The sequence below is a fragment of the Amphibalanus amphitrite genome, unplaced genomic scaffold, assembly GCF_019059575.1.
Source record: "Amphibalanus amphitrite isolate SeventyFive unplaced genomic scaffold, NRLGWU_Aamphi_draft 001308F_arrow, whole genome shotgun sequence".
Lineage (NCBI taxonomy): Eukaryota > Metazoa > Arthropoda > Thecostraca > Balanomorpha > Balanidae > Amphibalanus > Amphibalanus amphitrite.
Genome location: NW_024882801.1, coordinates 33,483 through 56,576, shown reverse-complemented (window position 1 = coordinate 56,576; position 23,094 = coordinate 33,483). Strand labels below are relative to the sequence as shown.

Genomic DNA, 23,094 nt, shown 5'->3' with positions numbered 1-23,094 from the left:
TTTAAAAATTTAATTGCTAATATCATGCTCCATATGGCCGCAGTCAGTAAAATCGGGTCTCGCTGCCAAAGACCTCTAACAAAATAAGAGGGACGAAGCATATATAACTACTCCTTTACGGCTCGAAGGTTTTTTTTTACGGCCAACGATATACTCGTATAAGCCAGAAAAGATGATGCACTAATAAGGAACTGTTTAAAGTCGCAGACGATTAATTTCATACACAAGGGTCCATGATTTGATCAATAGGTATGTTTATATGATACTTTTGTATGCACATTCATTATACGTAGACTTCCAGCTTCCCTGCATTCGGCCTTGCACGCCATTTATCAGTGTGGTGACTGTTCAGTTCCGGCATAGTTTTTCGTTCGACACATATGGAAAATGATGATTACACCTGTCATTCGAAGAACCTTGAGCATCGCCATCAGAATTGCAGGTACTCTGAGTCAAGTAGCAAGAGTGCTGGCTGATCAGGCATGCAGACGAACAGACGGACAGACGGACAGACGGACAGACGGGCAGACGGACAGACGGACAGACGGACAGACGGACAGACGGATAGACGGACAGACGGACAGACGAGAGACGGACAGACGGACAGACGGACAGACGGACAGACAGACAGACGACAGACAGACAGACGGACAGACGGACAGAGTTCACAGACATTTGATTGTGGATATCCGTAAATGGCCACTGGGCATTAGCTATCATCAGCTCTCACGATAGCCTGTGAGAAAAGAGCTGACGGCGTTCCTTACATGGCACTGTCTGGCGATGTCCACTGTTCAGAGAACGGCGACCAGTCAGTCCAACTGCTGGAACGACTGATCCGGAATTCAGAGGCCAGCCCAGCCATGGGATATCTTCTTTGGACGACAACAACCAGTCAAACTTCTTTGGAGAAGCTGATTTGAAAAGACGATCAGTTCAGACTGCTACAATCACAGCCGCTATAGGTATTCGAAACAAGTCACGCTAGTTTGAAAACAATAATCAAGAGCATAGACCTCTGAATATCGAGACCTCTGTATACCAGCATGGTCTATGGTCAGAGTAAGGAGTTTGCTGATGGGGGTCGTATCATTATTTATCATGAGAGAGAGAGAGAGAGAGAGAGAGAGAGAGAGAGAGAGAGAGAGAGAGAGAGAGAGAGAGAGAGAGAGAGAGAGAGAGAGAGAGAGAGAGAGAGAGAGAGAGAGAGAGAGAGAGAGAGAGAGAGAGAGAGAGAGAGAGAGAGAGAGAGAGAGAGAGAGAGAGAGAGAGAGAGAGAGAGAGAGAGAGAGAGAGAGAGAGAGGAGAGAGAGAGAGAGAGAGAGAGAGAGAGAGAGAGAGAGAGAGAGAGAGAGAGAGAGAGAGAGAGAGTTTTTCTTTTTTATTTACAGACACGAAGTCCAAAGAAGGCAAATATGTACACTTGAGGTACGTGCCACATATGATACCGACTGTCTTTAGGGGGTAACTTTGTAAAGCTTTCTTTTGTTTTCTTGCAAAAAATGTCGTGTTGGTTATCTGTATGTATATTGTATAGTTTGCTTCAAAAGTGAAGCGCATATAACATGAATTACGTTACATTGAATAAATACCTACTCTAGCGGTTTGGTAACACGTCGATAATAGCCGTTTTCACGACGGGCTATTCCAGCGAGTGCACCTAATTTACCAAATCTGCACCTAATCTCTTTTACAGCAAATATCTTCATTTTATGAATTTATTTCAGTGTTTTAATCGATGATACTCTCTGATAATAAGACAAAGCAGGCATAAAAGCAACAAGTGCAAATCTAGTTTATAGCTACTTAGAGATACACTGAACCTAAGTTGACCAAATATGCACCTAATCTGCACCAAATGTGCACCAAATGTGTACCAGATGCCCGTCGTGAAAACGGCTAATATTGCCACTCATGACTGTAATGTGATTCGTTGTAACATGCATACTGTGCTTTCTCGGATAGCTAAAACAACCCTACCATGTTCAGATGCACATTGCACATGCATTTGTAATATACTTCAATATATCTATTCCACATCCAGTTTGAGAGGGATATGCTCGCCTGGCATGAGTGACGGCCCGGCTGACTGATTTATTTCTCCGTATCTGTCTGCCGGGACTCGTCAGCACTGGCAGAAGCCAGTTTGGGATTCCGCGGCACCGCCGGCGCCCGGCTGCACATTAGGCCATATTTGGAGCAGCCTGTCAGTTGTCATGGCGACTGAATGTGTGACGTCGGACCTGACAATGGATTCCGGAGCCGGACCGGGGAGGGGAACTTGTCAGGCACTCCAAACTTGGACGAGCTGCTTCATCCTTCTGCAGAAGCACGCTGAAAGGCTGAAGTCACCAGCGGAATTGCTGGATTGAGCTATTCAGAGTGTTTCTTGGAGATTTGTTCGTTGAGAACTAGCATTCTTTCCGTCGACAGGCTAGAGGCTAATATACATATGTGGCTTGGGATCTGAGGTGGGATAAACAGTCATCGGCAATTTTCAATCATTTAGTAACAGAGAATTTCGTTCGCTTTAGTTCCTTTGTGAGTTTCAGCGTATAATGAGAAACAACCCAGAGAGGCCGGATGTACGAACTTTATTTCACCCTTCGGCGTGTTTTAATTTGTCCTGGTTCGTTTTGTTCTTTGAGAAAAACACTTTTCCTAAATATTAATGAAGAGCCGAGAGCCGAGAGTGTACCCTGCCCCACCCCTCCTCATGCACAAATATAAAATATCCTATATTGAATCTCACAGCACTACGCCTATACATAAGTATATTTTACAAAATGTGAATTTTGCGAGCATTTTTATTAACTCCTAACAGCTCACTGGCGCATCCAGCGCAAATGAGGCAGGCTCCAGCCCAATTGGGGCAAACTAGGGTTACCCGCGTGCTCCGCAACGCGAAGAAGGGTTATGTTGACCCGTGGGTATTGGGTTGGTTTGTGTCGATTTGGTTGGTATCCATTTCGTTCGATTGCTTTTTGACGGCCAAAACAAAAAAAGATACATCGCATCGAGGTGCCCGTGTCGTATTATCATGCGTTCTACTTAAGAATGATTCGAAAACTGGCGTGAAGTCTTTTGAGGGCCATCGATGAATTTCGCTAAAAATGACAATGTAATGTTTTGGAACATTTACATTTTTAAGAATACTGTTACTTATGATGTAAAAATGAAGATTGAGTCTTGGACAGAATTGAATGCTCTTTCCAACGGTACCATTGTCAACTGCCAGACGCATCAGGTTATACAGCAAAAACCGTGTGAATAATAAAGTGGCACATAATCGACAAACACCATTTTCTCCCGTGATTTGTACCACTTTGGCGTCGATCAATTAGCTATTCACAATTTTCCCATGAGAGGCGGTACATTTCTCTTGCCAACAGGCGTTGTTTCAACTCGCTCTGTTTAACGGTCACCTAAAAATAAAATCAATTCCAAAATCCGTCAAAAACCGCATTTTTTCAACAAAACTGCCCTCACGGGTGCACGTGGCACGTGCCATCCTCTACACCGTACACCATTCGACAGCCCGCTCAATTATCTACACGATGCTGTTTTCCCCGTGCCGATCGGACCCCTGGTCACCAAGATATTGCACGGGGACCGGACCCGTGTCGGGCAAATTTGGCCGTTTTCGCCCGATTTCGCGCGCCAATTTATACACGTAAAGTCTATGACGCGATTTTGCACTTTTTGGGCACGCGCCACGCGCTCCCTATCAATCCGATCGAGTTGAGACCCCTCAAAGGCACGTCACGCATCCTTGATCTATGAGTTGTGCAAATTTCAGGGCGCTAGGTGCAACGGTCTGGCCTGCAGTCCACGCAAAGCACCACCAAGTCGGGACCTCGGTAACGGACAGACGCACCCACCTCAAATAGTAATATAGATGGCTCCACCCCGCAGCGCCCGAAATCGACGAAAATATTTTTTCGAGAATAAAACGGATACTAAGCAATTTTTATGAGTAAAAATTTGTTTTGAAAGGCACAGAAGTGCATGAGGAATCAAACTCCGATGAGTTTTGAAATTTGGAGAAGCTTTTTTTGGAGCTTGCCCCCGTAGCGTCCAAGACCGCCGTGATTTTCATTACCTCGTGGCTCGTTTATAATTCCTGCATACACATTGCACGGTACAATATGCCTAGTGAAATTATTTTCAAGGACGGCATTGAGGGTCTCCCACCTCAAGCTCAGCTGTATGCTGACCCAAGAAGTCCTACAAGCTAACAAGTGCATATCTTACAGATGCCCAACAGGATGCGGGTACGCTCAACGAATAACGATATGCTGCAAACACTTCCTTACAAGCGGAAGCGTCATCTCGAGTGTTCCATTTTGACATTCAGCCCTAAATAATTGCGCTGCAGCTCACGTCTAATCCCCAAACACACCTCGAGGAGTCGAGTAGCGTCTGAGCCGGGTCCGGCCTCGGGTCAACTGTGGCATAAGTAGCGGGCTCGTCAGGCCGGTCACAGGGTGACCTCCACGGACCCTCGCCAGCACTTCCTTCACGGTCGAGTAGGCTCCCCTCTTCTCCAGTCCGGCGCCCTGACACACTGCGCGCCATGAGCGACCCCCTGTCCCCCTTCAACACCCCCCCCCCCCTCCGTGCACAGACGAATCAATTACAGTTCTCATACCGTGCACCTTTGAGCAAATAACCAGCGCCGGCCGCCGGCCCGCCGGGGACCTTGACGGGCGCCATTCAGACCAGTGACGTCACAGGGCAGGCTCCGCCCCCCGCCGCGGCCGCCGCGCTCAGCTCCGGCGGCCCACCATTCGGACGCGAGAATTGCGAGCGGGTGGGCGTGCGAGCGCGTGGCTCTCCGAGCGGGCACGAGCTAGCGCCGCCAGTGAGCGCCGTCAGGGACACCAGTCCGGAGCGAGCGCGAGCACAGACGGAGCGGGCGGAGGCGCGCCGCCATGCGCGAGGTGTTTGACATACGGTGCGGCCGAGTGCCGGAGCGGACGCTGATCTCGGCGCCCGGCTCTGGCGGACTACTGACCCCCGGCCAGGAGAGGCTCGCCCACCTGGTCACCGACGGCTCCATCCACGACGTCTACGATGTTGAACATGTGCCCTTCGCCAGGTGAGTCCGAGAGGATTGCAGATAAATCGTAACGTGGGGTTTTGGGACAAGGGGCTCTGGGCGAGGTTAGATGGCCTTTGGCGGTAACCGGTCACGGGGCTTGCTGACTTGCTCCGGGCATAAGCTCAGTGGTGGGTAGGACTGTACCGTGACACCAACGGCCGTGCAATTGTATTACTGCATTATATTGCATGGCTATATTGTCACACAGTAGTGCAATACATTGCTGCACTGCTGCGGCGCTGGTTGCACCATGAGTGGTAGTCATGCTGTCTAACCATCCGTGGGTGTGTATTATATTCCCCTCCCGCCGCCGTGCTCGTATATGGTCAGGGCGCCGTCCCGTGGTCGCCGCCGTGCGTGCGTGCTCGGGTTGGGGCGCGGTCGGGGTTGACGTCAGCCCGGTCCGCCCAGTAGGCCCGCGGCGGCCGACCGCACCCGATCGAGTACAGTTACGGCGCCGGGTCGGACCGACCGACTCCCACGGTCCGCCGACCGGCTGAGGTATTCTGCAGTCCAACCGACCGGCTGAGGTATTCTGCGGTCCAACCGACCGGCTCCGGCGGTCCGCAGACCATCCAGGGTTGATCCATGACCAGTTTGGCCGATCCCGCATTCCACCGGCTGCCAGTTCCGGCTCCGGCGGCTCCGGAGGGATCCCTCCGGCTGCGGGGTGGACCCGGGACCTCCCACTGGTACTAGCCCCCCTGTTATTAGCGGTCCTTCAGAAGCGCCGCCGGTGTGAGAATCTCATGAGGACCACACCTGAACTCCGCCTATACTTAAGAGCCACCCAGGGCGAGGCTACAGCTGGGTTCGGGCTGAGCTGGGCTGGGGACGGACAGCTGTGACTGAATTGTGGAATGTCATCCTCTGACTAGACATGTAACTGGAGACTATAACTGCACAGACGACTGTCATCTGTGCAATCACTCGTCATACTGGCTGCCATACAAGCTGCTCATGACATTGCAGTTGCTAACTGCAGTTGCAGCGGTGCAGCGAAAGCGGGCCGTCCGCGGTGCGTCCGCTGCTATCACTCTAAACTGGCCTGGAATGCAGCCGATCCGGCACAATTAGCTGCTGCCGGGCCAGTCGGGCCGCAGCTATAATCGCCCGCTGGCCTCATGGGCCGCGTGCAGTGGCGTGATCCACAGTGGGCGTCCGGGCCCGGAGGGCAGTCTACTCGGACAGCCAGTGACCTCTGACCTGTGGACGGGCTGGGAGCGGGCGACAGTCCCGCGGGGTCACCAAGGTCACAGTACCGCCCGCATTCCTTCAGTTGAGGCATACACAGCCGGACGGAATGCTTCGTAGAAACGGCACTGGCTAAAGTAAACAGGGACCGTTCAAGGAGGCCCGCTTCAACGGGGCTTAGAGCGTCTCCTGGACCTCTGAGGGACAGAAGATGCGGCGCGGTCGCGGCCAAACACTTGTGCAACAATGGAGCGGGCCTGTTGACGCACTGGTGGGATCACCTCGGCGGGACTGGGAGGGATATTTACCTCCCTGCGGTGGGAGTCCTGTGGCGCAGTCGGTCGAGCCTGGACGACTCTTCCGGTCGCTTATTACCAAAGTTTGACAGGAAAGGGGAGTAGGGTGGTCCGACCGGAGGGACGGCTCCCCGCTGCGTCCGGCTTCGGCCCGCCGACCACCGGACACGATCCCACGCCGGCCGGCAGCCCTCGCGTGATATTCTATCCGGCGGTGTTTTCCCCATTCCGCTCCCTCCGCGGTCACAGCCGCCGGTCGTCCCCTCGCGGGCTCGCCGGCGCCGCTCGGTCGCTGCTGAGTCACACCACGGTTCGCCGGCCGCTCGGCGAGAAGCCAGCGCGTGCCTGGCCGGGAAGGTCGTCCGTGCGCCAGCCGCACTTCCTGGTCGGCTCTGAGCAGCGCCCGAGGAGGTGACGACGGACGAGCGCCGGCCGCCGCCTCGGCCGCTCGGCGCACACACGACGGGAGAATCAGCCGCCGCGTAGATGCACTATAACACAACCGTCATATAAGCATGTATGAAAAGGGGTCTCCGAATTAGGCCGGCTTACTGCATGGTGCGATCCTCGTCTTATATGGTCGCGAGAGAGCAGGCTGGTTTATTAAGTGTGTTTTGCGTCGCGTGCCTAGATTGGTTGCGTAATTTCCATAGAGATATTGTGGGCCCGGTTTGGAGCCATTTTAGGCTCGGCGCGCTCGAAGGTGCTGCGTGCCCACTGAGTCACCACCTCGGCCGGGCCAGACAAACGTTTCGGATGCAAATAGCACCCGACTGGATGGCTGACAGCTCGTGGATAAGCGGTGGCGGCTCTTGACGCCGAACAACAGTGGTGACGCATCGAGCCGATACGCCGACCTCTTGGCGGCGGCGACGGTACCGCATACCGACGTCGGCGGCCGTTCCGGGGCCTGAGTCACGCGCAGTTCATAGCAGGTGTGCAAACAGGAGTCGTTTGGGCACCGAGGGCCGGGAATTCACTGACATCCGGCGGGAAGACGGGAGTGTTTGTCGCTTCGGTGGTCGAGGGGCCCGGCAGGGTTGTGTTTATGTTCGGCGCTGCAGTCTCCCAGCCCTCGGCCGATGCGTTGCAGTCTCCAGACGGTTGATGATCGGTCCGTTAGGTGTTTGGAAAAAGACGGACGCTTGTTTGGCTCCAATGTGTTTGGCATTTCAACAGAGCGAAAGACATCCATTGATCGAACGACATGTCACTGCCTTTTTTCTGTATTGTTCGGAAATTCCAATGAAGACGAGGCAGCATGCCTCGCATGACTCAACTCTGCAGAACTGGCAGCGGTGGTCAGCAAGAAATTCACTGCACCTGCCGTTGAATTCCTGAGTGACACCACAGTGCGGCTCTGTGGAGTCACTCGGCCTGTTCAGAGCGTTCAGAGACGGTCGCTATGTCTCTATTCTCGGTCATCTGCAGTGTTCGACCTTCCGAGCCGGTCGTCCGAGCAAGGTCACCACCGCTGGGACAGACACCCCCGGTCATACACTCCTGAATCCGGGATACAGAACAGGATAGGGAGCGGAGGTCCAATATGGACATTGCAATGCAGCGGAGACCATTATAGGCAGAGTACAGGGTGCAGAGGCCGTGTAGTCCCTGACCGGGCCTCTTTCTACTGAGCTAAGCTGCCAAGGGTCTGTTGTTGGTTGCTAATAAGTACCATGTTCAGAAACTGTTAGCCCGAGTTCAGTAACTGCACCCCTCCCGTGCGTGTGCCGTTGTTTGGTAACCGTTCGCCGGGTTTTTGGCACCCTCCCTTCTCTGTCCGTTGCTCGTGCTGGATCTATGGACCGTGAGCCGGCTTTGACCGCCCTCTCCGCTCGGCGCGTGTGCCGGCGCTGTTGGCCGGCCACTGACCCGCGGGCTCTCACGATTGTCCGCGGCAGCTGGCCCCGGCCGGCGGCTGGCAGGCGAAACAACGACGGTTGCTGCATTTCGCGGCGCCGAGCGCCACAAAAACGACCACTCGGCTCCGGCCGGGACCTCGCCGAGCCGGAGCTGACGTGGGAGCGCCGCACCCTTTCGCCGCTCTCCACCAGAGTTCGTGGCTGATATCGTCCATCCAGCACGCGGGGCCCACAAAACGCCGTCTAACAAAGGGTCGCGGAGTGGCCGGGACGCGACTGATCCCTATCACCCCGACCAAAACCACTTATGTCGGCCGCGAAAGCGACCACCCGCGTCTTGGCCCGCCGTCCGCTGGCGCCCTGCTGTGTTGATGCTCTGCCGTCACTCAGAGTTGCTGGTATGGGTGACCTGACCTGACCTGATGGCCGGCACGCCGCGGCCCCGGCCACCGATCACGAGTCTGTAACTCACGGCCGTGACTCTGACCGTGACGATCGCTGCGATCTGTCGTGACTCCCTCGGTCGCCTCCCCGGTCGGCCGAGGTCATACTGTGATGGATCGCGCTGCGACGACCACCTGTCGTAGACGACACTGTCGCAATCGTCGTCGACCACCGGCGACCTCCGCAGATGGGCCGCGGGCCGCGCGTCGACAACTCGTGCTCTTGAACTATTTTCGGTGCCGATTTGGCGGGGGCGGCGGAGGCGCCGGGACTGGCGGGTCGGTCGGCCGGCCGAGGGCGGCGCCCCGTCGTGTTGTGAAACGCTGCGCGCTCGTTAATCAAGGTCCCCGATTCCCACGCCGAGGCGGTGGGCGCACACGCCGCCGCTGCGGGTCGGTCGGCCGGCGCGCCGAATCCAGTTCAAGGCGCGCCCGGTGTTTAGGGCCGGCGCTCTCCCAGCAGTGCGCTGTGCCGGGCCTGTGCGGGGCGGCGGAGCGGCTCAGCCCGCTGCGAGGTCGCCGCCGTCACGACCCGGCGATGGTGGCCGATACGTCGCCGCGCCCCGTCACACATAGCGCCGTTTTTGAGCGGCCACTGACGCCTCCCGGTCGCGTGAACCAGTTTTGGCCGCCAGGCCAGAACAAAAATCCACGTAATCCGTGCATGGCGCTCAAGCCGCTTGCCGGTACTTTTCCAGGCTTAGGACAATGGACTACCGGCCTGATGATCGTTTGAGCTCATGGACTAGTTTTGTCGGTCATATTGAAGGCCGCAGTGGCTGGCGGGGCCTCTGTTTTCTCAGCCGGCTGTGTGCGCGGCAGGACGGCGGTGGCGGGCCGTATAAGGCTGCCAACTCTCGCCTCACGCAGGTGCCTCGGCCGCCCACGCTCCTCTCCGTTCCTCCCCCGCTCCTCTCCGTTCCTCCCCCGCTCTCTCGGCGGTGACGTCAGCGCTCACCGCGGGAGGCGGCACCGGCGTCACCCCCCGGCCAGAAACGCCGCTCAGAGCCGCAGTCTCGCCACCAGCACCAGTAAAAACCGCCCGCCAACACAGCGCAAATACAAACCAGCTTTATTGCGACCCTTGACTGCGCAAAGCCGCTCCGAGCCGGGAGTAAACAGAATGCAGATACCGTATCGGCGTAAGGCCTGCTATCTGTGAAACGACAACTGGTGTTCCCGCTATCTATCGGCCGAGGCTCAACGACTGTGTCACAATTAGTCATCTGCGCACGCCGCCGTCAGCTGACGTTCGTTCGCAGTAGGACTCTGACCTTCTTTGTCCCATCTTGACGTCCTTGTTCGAGGGCGCCAATGACGTTCGTCTTTGCAGTATCTTGAGCAATCTCGACCTGAGCATTAGCCGTTTTTATACACAGCGCCGCGAGCTCGAGTATTCGGGAGCACTTCAATACCTTCAGTGGATAATGCGAGTTTCGCCATCATATGTCAGTTACCTTGCGGCGCCCAGACACGTCATATAATGACGATGATGTCAGGCGCTAGGCCTGATGATCTCAGCCCTCGCTTTACTATCGCTGTAGGACTGCCTCGTGTGATTACCCACGAAGGCTCACTGGTGAATTTTAGCGACACGCACTGGTAACAATGGGGCGCTGTCTTATGTCGACGGCTAGAACGTAACGGACTGAGATCGGTTGGACGATGGCGGCGGAGCTCGGACGGCTGGTCTGGGACCGCTCAGCTGTCGGTCGGCCACTCAGCAATGGGGTCAGGCCGGCGGACCGGGCCGGACCGGGTCGGATCGGACCGTGCACGGTGCCGGCGGAGGCAGACCAGGTGAGGCCGGCGGCAGCGCTGAGCTGGCAGACCTGGCACCGGGCCAGAGACGCCGATCGCCAGACGCCGCGCCACGCCCGGCCCAGTTACTCCGACATCCCAGTGATAGACGCGACGACACGTGTTGATTGCACCGGCGCCGGCAGCCTGCAGGACGTCTGCACGCGCCGCAAAGCCGGCCTCCCTATCTGTGGACCGTGTTCCTGTCTGGCTGTATCTAAGCCCGCTGCAAACTGGTGCTGGGGATGGCGCACGCCTCTCTAAACTTGTCACAGACGGGTCGCTGGTCCTCGGCGCCGCCCGGCCGGCCGGTGCGCCGTCGACCAGTTTCCGTTTTCTCCGCGTGCCGCCGCGCGCTGGTGCCGATGTCGCGGCATACCGTGGGCGCGGCCCCGGCGGCTCGACCGCTGGAGTGACCCAGATGCGGCGCTCGGCCACGTGAGGCGACAGGACACTGGACAGGCAGCGCGGCACGCGGCATTTTATTGCGCAAATGCATCAATGGGCTGATTGTGCGCAGGGTTCGCCGAATAGGCCGCTGCACGGAGGTGCGAAGCGGAGCTGGGACGGCCCGGGCACGAGGTCGCCGACTGCGTCAGCGGTCGCGGCGGTGGCAGGAAGCCCGGCTCGGTGCCGGAAACGGTCCGATAGTGTCCGCGACTGACGGTAGCCGGTGGGGCTGTCCCACCGCGCGGCGCGGCCAACGCTCGGGCCGCTGGAGCCGAGCCGATTAGAAAGCGGTCGGCTCTGTATGTGTTTACCTGGACCGGAGCCGTCTCGGGACGTCCTTGTCAAGGTCTAGAGACGGCTGTCGTTCTGAGGAGAGGAAGGCCGCTGACCATCTGCCGCGCCGGCCCCAGAGGCCACCTGTCGGCCGCGGCGGTGGGCCCAGCGGCGCTGGTAGCGGTCCACGTCCGTGCAGAGAGCGGCCGCCTTCGCACGCACGGCGCCGGTCAGCGGCCGGCCGAGGTCGTCCGCGCGCGGCCGCTAACGGTGCTGGTTAGGGCCGCTCGGCCGGCGCCGCTGCCGCCGATAGCGGCCCTGTCACCGACCTGCCGAGCCGAGGTGCGCGGCTGCAGCGCCCCGCCGCGACCGGCCGGCCTTGGTAATGAATCGAACCCGACAGCCCGACGGCGCCCTCCACCTTTCCGCCCCGGGCGCGCCGCCTACGCTCCGCGCGGAGCCGCGGCACGTCCTGGCTCTCGGCGGAAGGGCGCGCAGACAGCCCAGCTGCGCCGGCCGCGGGCGGCGGCATAACCGGGCCATGACCGGCCGGCCGGCCGGTCGGGCGGACACACCCTAGACGGCGCACCCACGCGGGCCGTAATCAGGCCTCTATCAGAGCCGGCTGGCCAACAATGCCCGGCGGAACAGACGCCGTGACACCCCGGTGTCATGTCCGTGTCCTGAGCTCTGACCGCGCTACCCCGCGCCGCAGCAGCCGCCGCGCCGTCCCATTCGGCCAGCCGTGGCCAGGCAGACAGCCAGGAGGTGCCGTTACTCGTCTCAACTGTTTTTCTGAAGCTCCAAGTTAACCCCACATAACCGACGGGTCAACGGGAAATCTTGCGGCCGCACTGGCGTCGAATAAAAACTGGCAACGGCACCGCTCGCGCGGCTGAAACTGGAGTAACGGTGCCCGCCTGCCGACTCAAGTGGTGGAAAGTTCACCTCTCCGTGCGCGAGGGCCGCTTCCCGCGCGGCCGGCGCTCTCTTTCTCTCGCCCACATTGCGAGTAATGGGCTCAAACCTGGCGGGATCTCCACTTGAATTGGCCTCTGCGCACGCAGCCGTGCTTGCTCATCGCTCTCACCGCTCGTACACAAAGTGGGACGGCTCGGCGGCCGTTGACAGCGAGGTGGCCAGCGCCTTGTCTCTGCGGCGGTCGGCGGAACGGCTCTGTCCCCGCGCCTGCCGCCCGGCCGGCGCCAGATGGCTCGATACGCACACTCTGCGTCAATATCGCCCAAGGTCCAGCGGTGACGGCGGACGCGTTTTTGCGGCTGTTCGATTGCGCATTCTGCGCAGCACTGTTCGGCTCTGCGTTACCGAAGGTCGCGGAGCGTGTTTACGAGTTTGGTATCCCGGCGCTGCAGCTGCACCGAGTGGGGGAGATGCCGGCTGAAACCCTCTGTCTCTAGGCGCTGAGCTGCTGAGCCGCGCCGTCCCACGACACTGTCCTGCCGTATCTGCAGTTTGCAGCGTGTAAATCCCAGCCATGATTCATGTCGGCCATTGTTACCGGCCGGGGCGGGAGGGACGCGGGGCGGGGAGGGTGCAGCTTGCAGCCTGCAGCGGCGGCCGCAGCTGGGAGTGTGCCGTGTTTGTGACGACCGACGGGCCGTGACGGGCGCCATGACGGTCGCCGTGACGAGCGGCCGTGACGGCGCCGCGTCGCCAGAGTCGTGTCACGGTCACGACTGGCTGGCAGCCGCTGAGTCGGTCCCATCAGCCGGCTTCCCACGGGTACAGCACGGCCCCACACCGATACGGATCGCTCACACCCGACTGAAATTCACGGCCGAGGCCCCATCTCGGCGCCATCGAAACACCGCCCGTCGCCAGACGTCACCGCACCCCTGACCGCTCCCTCCCTCCGTCTGTTGCAGAGGACAGTTCGCCTCGGTGAGGAAATGCACGCACAAACTGACCGGACAGCGTTTCGCCGCCAAGGTGCTGCGCAAGCGGCGCCGGCTGACTGACATCTACCACGAGATCGCCGTGCTGGACGCCTTCGCCGACTGCAGCCGTATCATCCAGCTTCATGAAGTGTTCGAGACGTCCACAGAGATCTTCCTTGTTCTGGAACTGTGAGTATGAGGGGTGCGACGTTTAGAGAGGGTGGGGCGAGTGGTATGTCAGGGCGGGGAGGTGACTCGTTTCCGGTGGCGTCTCGGTTGGTCTGCACGACTGTTGGCGTTGCGGACCGTGTCGGCGACTGCCGTATCGCCCGCATACCTCTGTGGTCCCACGGTCGGGGGGTCGTGACCCGTATGGAATGCAGTCTGCAGTCCAGCGGCGCTGCCGGCGGGTGCGCCCCTCCCTGCAGCCTCCCCACACCCCAGCAGAGCATACAGACCGGCGAGACCTAAGCGAAACGCGAGAGAATGCCGCATGTTTCTCACGTGCCTCGATTTCCTTTGTGCGTTTCTAAAACAGAAGTCAGCATATTGGCCCATTGCTGGAGAAACTGGCTCGCCGAAACTGCCAGGCTGGCGACGCCAAACCATGGGACCGGAGATCGCCAGTGGCCTGTTACCTCACAGAGAAACTGACCACATGAGGGCGCCCGCAGCGCGGACCGTACCTGCGATCGTACTTTCTTCTGATCGGCGCCCACGTGTTTGGCGAGCTCGCGGGCGTCGAATTAGAGCTCAGCTCGCCCACAGTCGCACGAAATTCAATTATGTTTGTTTAGCTCTCAGAAACGAGCACTGCTGCGCACGACGGTCCAGTTTTCCTCCCAGACTTGGGCAAAGTGGCCCATTTCGCTTATCACAATCACTCATACGACGTGATATTCAGTGTAACTAGTAGGTGTTTGAGGCAAGCGACTTGCGCGTGGGTTATGATGACGGCACAGCCCTCAGTGGCGTCACGAGCCAAGTACAGCCGAGACCGCGGCACTTGGTGGCTGGCTCGATCAGGTCACAGCGGTCGACCTCCAGGGGTTGTGGGGTCGCGGTCGAACGCCGCCCACCTAACGGCATTGCGGCCGCTATACTGCGAACGGCCCTGTGAGCAGCTCGCAGCCATTGTGAGAGCCACTCGCCGGGCCAGTGCGCCGACCGTACGAGTGCACGGTCTGACCCGGATTGGCGGCCACGCAGGGTGCCTCGAAGGCGTCACCCGACTACCGCGAGCTGCAGCGCGTCGCTAACGAGCTACCGCCGAGCGGTTCTGGGTCATGGGAGGAGGGCGGACCACTGCCGCCGAGCCGCCGGGGCAGCGCCGACTGCGCCCGCCAGCGGCGCAGAGAACCCACCCGCCCGACGTGATTTCAGCTCTCATCATCGGTCTTGTTTGTCAGTATCACTCGTCGGCTCGACGGGCTGTCGGCGGATGATCCGCAGAGAGGGAGTGGGAGGTGTTGCGAAACTGCGCCCGTCCGGGAGGGCTGGAAGGGTGCAGCGGCTGACGTTGCGATGTCTCTCCGCAGGGCGAACGGAGGCGAGATGCAGACCCTGCTGGATGTGGAGGAGTTCATCAGGGAGGAGGACGTGATTCGAATGATGCGCCAGATTCTGGAAGGACTGCACCAACTTCACGACAACAACATCGCCCACCTCGACATCAAGGTAGGTTTCCAACGCGAGCTGAACAGACTGTTTGTCGTGCTCGGTGCAAAATTGACATCGATATCCTATCGCGCTAAGTCCCAGCTGCAACGGTTCTAGTTTGATTGTTGATTACTCATCCACTCACAACGGTCGTTTCGCTGCTTTGTCAGCGACCGCCCCTCGAAACGCTTATCAAGTCGAAAGGCAAACACAGAGTCCGGGATTTCAGTGTGATACGGGCGCTCCTCGGCCGGTACAGAGCGCGATATAAGCCACTCGGTGCAGGGTTTGCCGCGAACATCTGCTGAGTTGGCACATATCGGCCCGACCGTATCAGGTATCGAAGGTTCGATATGTGCTGACGGTTTCATCAGGCCCGTGTCGACTCCACCGGTCAATCGGTCCGTCCTTGTTCGTGTTGATCCTAAAGGCGAACAACAGTTGTGTACGAGCCTCAGGCGCAGACCTTCCACCACAACACCGGTGCGTGTTCCACTCGCATTGGGGCGCGATGGCCTCCCCGATCCTGCGGTCTGAACGGCCCCCAGCCCGTCCCCCTCTGTACTCAGCCGCTGCGGCCTTCATGGCGCAGAACTCTGCCGGCTGTGACTATCGTGGCCCACTATCGGCTGACAGGCGACCATATGCCGGGGGCGTTAATATCCCGGCTAAAATAGCCTCCGGGTGCAGCGGGCGGCGCCTATCTGTTAAATTGGACCGGCTGACCTGGTGACACGACGGCGTGCAAATCCGGGAGTGAAGGGTCGGAGTTAGAGTTATAGGGCCACTTGGGTCGGTGACCGCGCGGAACGTCCTTCGAAGGACGACCTTCGAGGGACGCCCAGTCCGCCTGTCGGCTGGTGGAGAGGAAGATAGTCAGAACGTCCTCAGACGGCCCACTTTGGTATATCAATCGGCACTCGAGTATCTGGCTCAATACCCGAATCGGGATTGGGCCTTCTAGATCCTCTCCTTACCGTTTTTATGATGTAACCCCGTCCGTCGAGCGTCCCGGTCCACTCTCTCTTTCTCAATCGGTATCTCCCTTCGTTAGACTTTTTTCTCACCTGCCTGCCTGACATTCCTAACTTTATTTAACGAGCTTCTCACCTCGTTTATTTTATTTTCACCAGCGGGCTCGATCACGAACTGAACTATCAGCTTGTAGCATCCTTTTCGTCCCGTTACTTCCGCCGAATTAGCGCCGCACTCGCGGTTTATCGGTCGTAACCGATCGGGAGACACGACCGTGACCGGATCTCTCACTCTCTCTCTCTCTCTCTCTCTCTCTCTCTCTCTCTCTCTCTCTCTCTCTCTCTCTCTCTCTCTCTCTCTCTCTCTCTCTCTCTCTCTCTCTCTCTCTCTCTCTCTCTCTCTCTCTCCTCGGTGCAGGGTGTTTGTTTCCACTGTGCACCTCCAGCGCTGCGCTGATCGCTGAGCGACCGGCGCAATCCGGTACTGCGATTCTCGGAGTAAGCCGAACCGGCCGATCGGGCTGGGCTGGGCTCATTTCCGCGCCGCACGCTGCCACCTTCTGTCCAGTCAGCCTGGAAAGTGAAACCGCCGACAAGGCGTCTGTCTGTCTGTCTGTCGGCCTGTGTGTGTGGTGCGCGGGCACCGGGGAAAGTTCGGGTGCCGACAGCAGGCAGCGGGCAGAAATCTCTCGGCAGCCCCACTCGACACCAAACTCAACCGTCTCTTAAACGCTTTGTTCATTGTTGTTCGGCTGCAGCCTGCATATATTTAAATCTCACTTTTAAGTGAGGGCCGTTTATAAATATGCTTTGAAACTGAAATATGTCGAGAAAAGAAAGCGAGGAAGAAACGCGTGTTTGAAATACCGCTTGACCTACGATAATATAATGCTGAAAATGTTGCTCAACCGAAGTATATTGTGACGGAATAAAAACCAGATCCAGTTCCGTGTGGTCCTTGAGAATTCCACCGGTCCCGGATGTTTATAATTTGGTCGCATATTTGGATCGATCTCTTGCTGTCTTCAGAGATGATGAATTGGCTTTATGGAGCGCTGAATAAATCGATTTGTTCGCCAACTCTCTTTGAGTTTGGGCGATATATCAGCATTTGACGATCATCCGCCTGATGCGGCAGTTTTGTCCGCCCCTTCGAGCGGAATCCATCACGAGCACGATAAAAAAAACAGCGACCGGAGTCATTCGCAACCGGACGCGGAACTGCCCCCGCGCCTCCCCTGTGGTATTCCCGTGTGTGACCCATCCCGCCCCCTTCTGTTTCAGCCCCAAAACCTGCTGCTGACCGGACCATTCCCCAACTGTGACGTCAAACTGTGCGACTTCGGCATCTCCAGACAAGTGATTGGCAACGGCGAACTCCGAGAGATCATGGGCACGGCAGATTATATGGGTAAGCAGACACGGAACAGCGAGTGTATGCGTATGTCGTCATTCACCAAAACCGGTTAAAAGCTTTTCTGGACATCTGCAGTAAGAGGCTTAGGGTGATCGAATAGATAACTGGCCATTCACCTGTTCATTGCGAATTTAAATCGAGATCTGAAATTGAGATAACTTTGCTGTAAGACTGAGTGGATGCTCAGGTGTCTCCACTCTTCACGTTACCAGATCAGTGTGTGTTTGTGCGTCTGGCTGATCCGTCGGCCGGCGGGCGCCGGCGCGGTGCACCGCCTCCCCGTTCACGCGTGGCCTTTGCAGCCGCCCTGAGCGTATTCAAATGATCCGAGCGGCGCCGCTCTGGCGGCTGCCGGTGGCGCAACAGCGCAGAGGTGGCGGCTCGGCAAGGCCGCCGAGCGCGTCCCAGCGCAGCCGACAGCCGCATTCCCGGGCTGACGGGACGTGCCCCGACCGCCGCCGGCGCCGCCCCGTTCCCGAGCACAACCCACATGTGGTTTTTCTCTTGTTTCAGCGCCGGAGATCCTCAACTACGAACCGCTCTCGCTGGCCACAGACATGTGGTGAGTACTGGAAAGGGTTATCGGGCACGGGTGGGGACAGGGGACACGGACACGGACACGGGCACGGACACACCGAGTAACGGACCGCCGCGCCGGCCTCTCAGCACTCGGTGATGTCTTCCGGTCTGTAGGCGCGCCGCCGCCGACCGTCGTCTGTATAAACACAGCCGGCGCCGGAGGCTGACTCAGAGACAAGACGCGCCGCTGTGCCCCTGGTCCAGATAAAACTCCAGTACAGATACGGCCAGCGCCGTCCTCGATCTAACTTATAGCAGTCTCAGCAGAGCTAGATTTTCCATTCAGCTGACCTATCACTCATATCCTCTCCATTGCTTCCTAGCTTGATGCTCGGGTTCGCGTCTGGCTTTGTGTTCGTTGGGGTGCGTGTGCCGTGTGTCTGTATGTCTGTGTGTCCGTCCGAGTGCATATGTCTGTATGTCTGTGTGCCCGTCTGGGTGCATGTGTCAGTATGTCTGTCTGCTTGGGTGCGTGTGTCGGTATGTCTGTCTGTGTGTGCGTGTGTGCGCCGACCCGGACACCGATGCATCAGGCAGGCCCGAGTGTGACGCCCCGTCCGGCTTTCTCCGCGGTAACACAATACCGTCGGCGCGCGGCGGTAATGTATGTGCGCGGGCGGCGCGCCGGCGCCGGCCGGCCGGCTGCGTGACCCGGCGCGGCCGCCCGGCGACCCGACCACACACCGATACGCTACCGATTGGTGGCGGCCGCCGGCGCCGACACGTCCCAGCGCTGTATATACAGCCTGTCGGACAGGCCGGCCGCCCTCCATGGCCCGCACCCGGCGCCACTGTATAAATCAACACAGCCGGTGTAAGGATTGGCCGGCGCCAGTTGTCGGCCGGCGCGAGTGTTGTTCTAACGGCTTGTATTCTGACTCAAGCGACTCCACTGAGTCGTTCTTACTCGCCGTTCGGTGACTGACGGCATCTCTCTATTGTTCCAGGTCGATCGGAGTTCTGACCTACGCCCTGCTGACTGGATACACCCCGTTCACTGGAGCCAACAACCAGGAGACCTACTGCAACATCACATCGGAGGAGGTTGACTTCCCCGAGGACCTATTCAGCGACATCAGCGACAATGCCAAGGACTTCATCGCCGGCCTGCTCGTCAAAAACCCGAGGTGAGCATCGCGGTGTGTCAGCGTGGCGAGAGGGGAGAGGACGAGAGAGAGGGAGAGGGGAAAGAGGTAGGAGGGAGGAGAGAGTCCTGCTGGGCGGGCCGCCACAGGAGGTCGCCCGCCGCCCACGACGCTCCGTCCGTGCCACCGCCGCGACCCCGATTGGCGAGAGCCGCCCGTCGCTGGGCTGCCTGAGTTTCGGAACGCGACCATAACACGGCTGGGGCCTCAGTATGTGCAAATAGCAGCCCAGTCCAGCCCGTATCAGATAGCTGAGTTAGCAGTTCCAGTCCTTACTTGAAACGCCTCCATCCTGCACACAATATCGTTTCATTGCTCGCAGTCCAGGTACATTGTCCTCCCAAACCATTTATGAAAGGACTTTTAATTTTGCGCTTGTGATACAGCTGCCAGCCTGCACATATGGAGGCGGAAATTCGGCACACCACAAACTATTTGCCCCCGATACGATCGGACTGTGAGCTCAAATACAGTCATCGGATCCGTTCAAATCCGGGAATTTTTCCGACAGCGCCAGTCCGCGCTATCGTGCTGATCCAGTTTAAATCGAGCGATGTTCTGGGCCGCCCCAGAAGGCGGCGGTCGGGTCCATTTTTGCGCCGAATCCGCGGAAACCATGCACGTCCGGCTGGCGGCACGGTTCGCTGCAGGCTCGGTTGGTCGGGGCCGGCGCCACCGCTGCGCGGCCGAGCAGTGTGCAGTGGAGCAGTGTGCAGTGGAGCAGTGTCATTCACTCGGCAACAGAGGACAGCGCGGAGCACGGAGGGAGGGGAGAGGAGGGGAGGCACGGACTACAGAGCCGCCCGAGGCCAGCAGCTCTTGCCATGTGCCGAGGTCGGCCGAGCTGAGCCAGCCTTCACTCAGGCTGCCGCTGCAGGGAAGCCATTTACTGATGGCTTAGATAGCGGCAGCTGCAGCGGCCGGTCCACCCAGCCGCGCTGGCGGGACGCGGGGAAGCCGCTGACCGGGGCGGCTGCCTGGCCCGACCGTGCTTCGTCATACTCTGTCGCGGCGGGTCAGGTCGGCGCCCGTCAGACTGGCGTTCTCTCCAGCACCTTTGTCTCCACGGCGTGCCATTTCTGACGCTCAAAAACCGGCGCAGCGGCCGCCGACCCGGCTCGCCAAAACCCGATGCTAAGCCGGCGCGCCGCCGCCGCCGTGGCGCCGCTCCGCCATATTCGGAGCACGTCGTATCTTTTACTCATGAGCCAGACTCCATTTGAGGCTATCATTGCGGCGACCAGCGGCGTGCGGCGCCGGCGTGGTGGCGCCGCCGCTCAAAAAGTCACGTGTCGCCGGCGCACAGAGACAGAAAGCTGCGCGCAGACGCCAAACAGAGCCGTGGCAAAACAGCCGGCCGACCGGCCGCTCGCCCAAGGCCGTGTGAGCGATGTGGCCCGGCCGACCGGGGGGCCGCCCAATCGGGAATCCAATTGTGTACGGCCAAGTAGCACGGCTGAATGTGGGTCCCGCAGTCGTAGTTCAGGATCTAGCGCATGGGGCCAATTTCATTGCGGTAATTTTATGACTGACGCCAGCAACGGAAGGTCGCAGGGCTGAATTTTCAAAATAATTAGCGACCTAGGGTGGGGCGATGCAGGAATATGCAACAACGCCTCCCAAAAATGTCGCACTCTTATTCCATACCGATTGGCATGCGGGCCATGTCAGATGTAACAACGTGGATGCAATGCTACTACATTATGCACGCGATGCAATGCCGTCTCCTAGAATCGATCACATGATCCCGCATCCCGGATAGATGCGCATGTTGCCGGCCTCCAGCCCCCGTTAAGGTCGCTCGTGGACCGCCTCAGACTGTGGATGTTGTTGGGGCGGGGTGGGGACAGACTACTGAATCCTTTAGTCCCTGTGACCGGGGTCCGGTTACGCCGCCAATCGGGCGCCCCCTGAGGTGCCCCTGATCGCTGTCTCGGCCGCGGGAGACCAAACACTGCCATCAGCGGAATGCCTGCTATTGATGATAGTCTTGCTGATCCTCTGTCTAGCTGTTGATCTGTCTGACTGCTCAACGCCGCGCAGTAGCCTATGTAAACGACGTCACTGACCCAGATCTCTTTCGTTCCAGTGGACGACGCACCTTGCACAGCTGCTTGGAGCATCCTTGGCTGTCGACTGACAACTGCGAGCCGTCGCTTCTCTCCTCCGACTGTGTCCAGACTGAAAAGGACAGTGGCTTCAACAGCCCGGCCTCGTCAGACGACGAGACCAGCCTGCCCTTCACTCCCACCTCCAGTCCGCCCTCCACCATCACCAGCGCCGACACCGACACGCAGAACGGTAACGACTCGACGCGCCGAGACTCCGGCTTCGGGTCCAGCTCGCTGACCACCGGGGCCTACACCATCGAGAACGCCCTGCCGGCGCCGGTGTCGCAGTCCGCTGTCGACAACGCCCCGGTGACGTCTCCGGCGGAGTCTGAGCTCACAGTGCCTGCCGAGCGGCGCTTGCGCTCGTGCAGTCCGCTGGCGGTACGGGTCGTGCCAGTGCCCAACGAGGTGACCCTGGAGCTGGAGCCGACCCGGGTGGTGTCAGCGCGCGTCACCATGCGCTCGATGACGCCGCCGCCGGTCGACGACGACGCCAGTGACGTGACCTCTGAGGCGAGCAGCAGCGACCGCACGAGTGATATGTCCTGGGAGGAGACCGAGTTCTCCTACCGGCGACTCTCGGTGGCGCAGCTCACCGATCGCGTCTGGGACTGCTTCAACGAGCACGACTTCAACGTGGAGCCCGTGCGGCCCTGGGAGAACGTGTGCACGGGCGCCGTGGGCCGCGCAAAGGCCATGTTCAGCTGTAAGAGCGCCGCGCCACCGGTGGTGCGCACGGCGCCGCGCCGGTTCTGACCGGGGCACCTCCGTCCCAGAGAGCCGGCCGTGCTCGCCACGGCACACCGCATTGTCAGTTGTCTTCATAACTTATTGCCATCGTCACAACTAAGTGTACTATGTAACTTATTGTCTGCGTCGGCCGCGACGGACTCGACTAATCAGGGTATGGCGTCGGCGTCGTCGCGACGTTCGCGACGCACGTGCGCGCACGCGTCAAGTCATGACGCCGGTCGAGAGAGAGTGGTGCACCCGCCCTGGCTTGGCGTGGCTTCGCGCCAGAGAGCGAATGTGTTCAGTTTTAGCTTACAATGCTAGTCAGGTCGGTGTGTAAAGTATTGGAGCAAGATGAAGTGTATGAAACTGTGTACTACACATGTGCCTTTGATTATTATGTGCATTGTGTTATAGTGTTATGGTTGCAAATATTTTAGAAATAATAAATAAACATCCGAATAATTAAATCCCTGGTGTCTTCGTTCGGGAGGAAGGCGAGCTCATGGAGTAATGCGATTCGTGTGAAAGAATGGAAACAGAAATCACTGTCGAATGGGAGAGGACAGAGGTGAACACTTAGAAGAGACGCTTACTGTTAACGCCAGACCCCTTGAGACCCTAATTTTTCGCGATTACTTTTAAATGCGTGAAGGAATTTCAACCAAGCTCAGGACATGGCCGTTTCAAGACAGGCCGAAACTTTTACAATTTAGATATTTTATCGCCATTTCAATATTTCAGGCACTTGTCATTGACTCGTAATGTTAAATTTCGAGCAAGATTTTCATCCGGTGTGTAGAGGCTATCACCAGTCAGTCTGTGATACGTTATGACGTCACAGCTAAGCCCCGCCTCTGTGGTCTTGGCCTGCGGCGGTTTCGGGCCGGCGCGCGGTCACTCTCGCTGTGGCGGGGAGCGGGGACGGGCGACGGGCGAGCGGTGCCGAAAGCCGGCGGAGTTGTGCGTAGCGTCTTGGCTGACAGTGCCCAGAGAGCGACATGATGACTAAGGAGTCATAAATGCTCATTGCGCATTGCTTCTACAATGCGCATTGAGCATCCACCACTCAATGCGCATCCACCACTCAATGCGCATCCACCACTCATGTTCGCTGATATATATTTTTTTTTATAAGCTGCAAATGACGGGCAGAT

General features: G+C 58.4%; 1 protein-coding gene across 1 annotated transcript; it reads left to right on the top strand.

Annotated features, from left to right (window-relative positions):
* Positions 1-4,255: 4,255 nt before the first annotated feature.
* On the top strand, positions 4,256-22,407 carry LOC122372048 (serine/threonine-protein kinase 17B-like). The gene is made up of 7 exons (XM_043348903.1): positions 4,256-5,101; positions 13,309-13,509; positions 14,859-14,997; positions 17,238-17,364; positions 17,884-17,932; positions 18,897-19,076; positions 21,184-22,407. Exons 1-7 carry the CDS (start codon positions 4,935-4,937, stop codon positions 21,959-21,961), a joined length of 1,641 nt encoding a protein of 546 aa, XP_043204838.1. The 5' UTR covers positions 4,256-4,934; the 3' UTR covers positions 21,962-22,407.
* Positions 22,408-23,094: the final 687 nt, after the last annotated feature.

What these genes read in the sequence shown, in the direction of transcription:
- LOC122372048 (XM_043348903.1), top strand. Translation starts at nt 4,935, where the DNA reads ATGCGCGAGGTGTTTGACATACGGTGCGGCCGAGTGCCGGAGCGGACG. An exon ending in TCGCCCACCTCGACATCAAG is followed by an intron (nt 14,998 to 17,237) that starts GTAGGTTTCCAA and finishes CTTCTGTTTCAG; the next exon opens with CCCCAAAACCTGCTGCTGAC. An exon ending in TCGCTGGCCACAGACATGTG is followed by an intron (nt 17,933 to 18,896) that starts GTGAGTACTGGA and finishes CTATTGTTCCAG; the next exon opens with GTCGATCGGAGTTCTGACCT.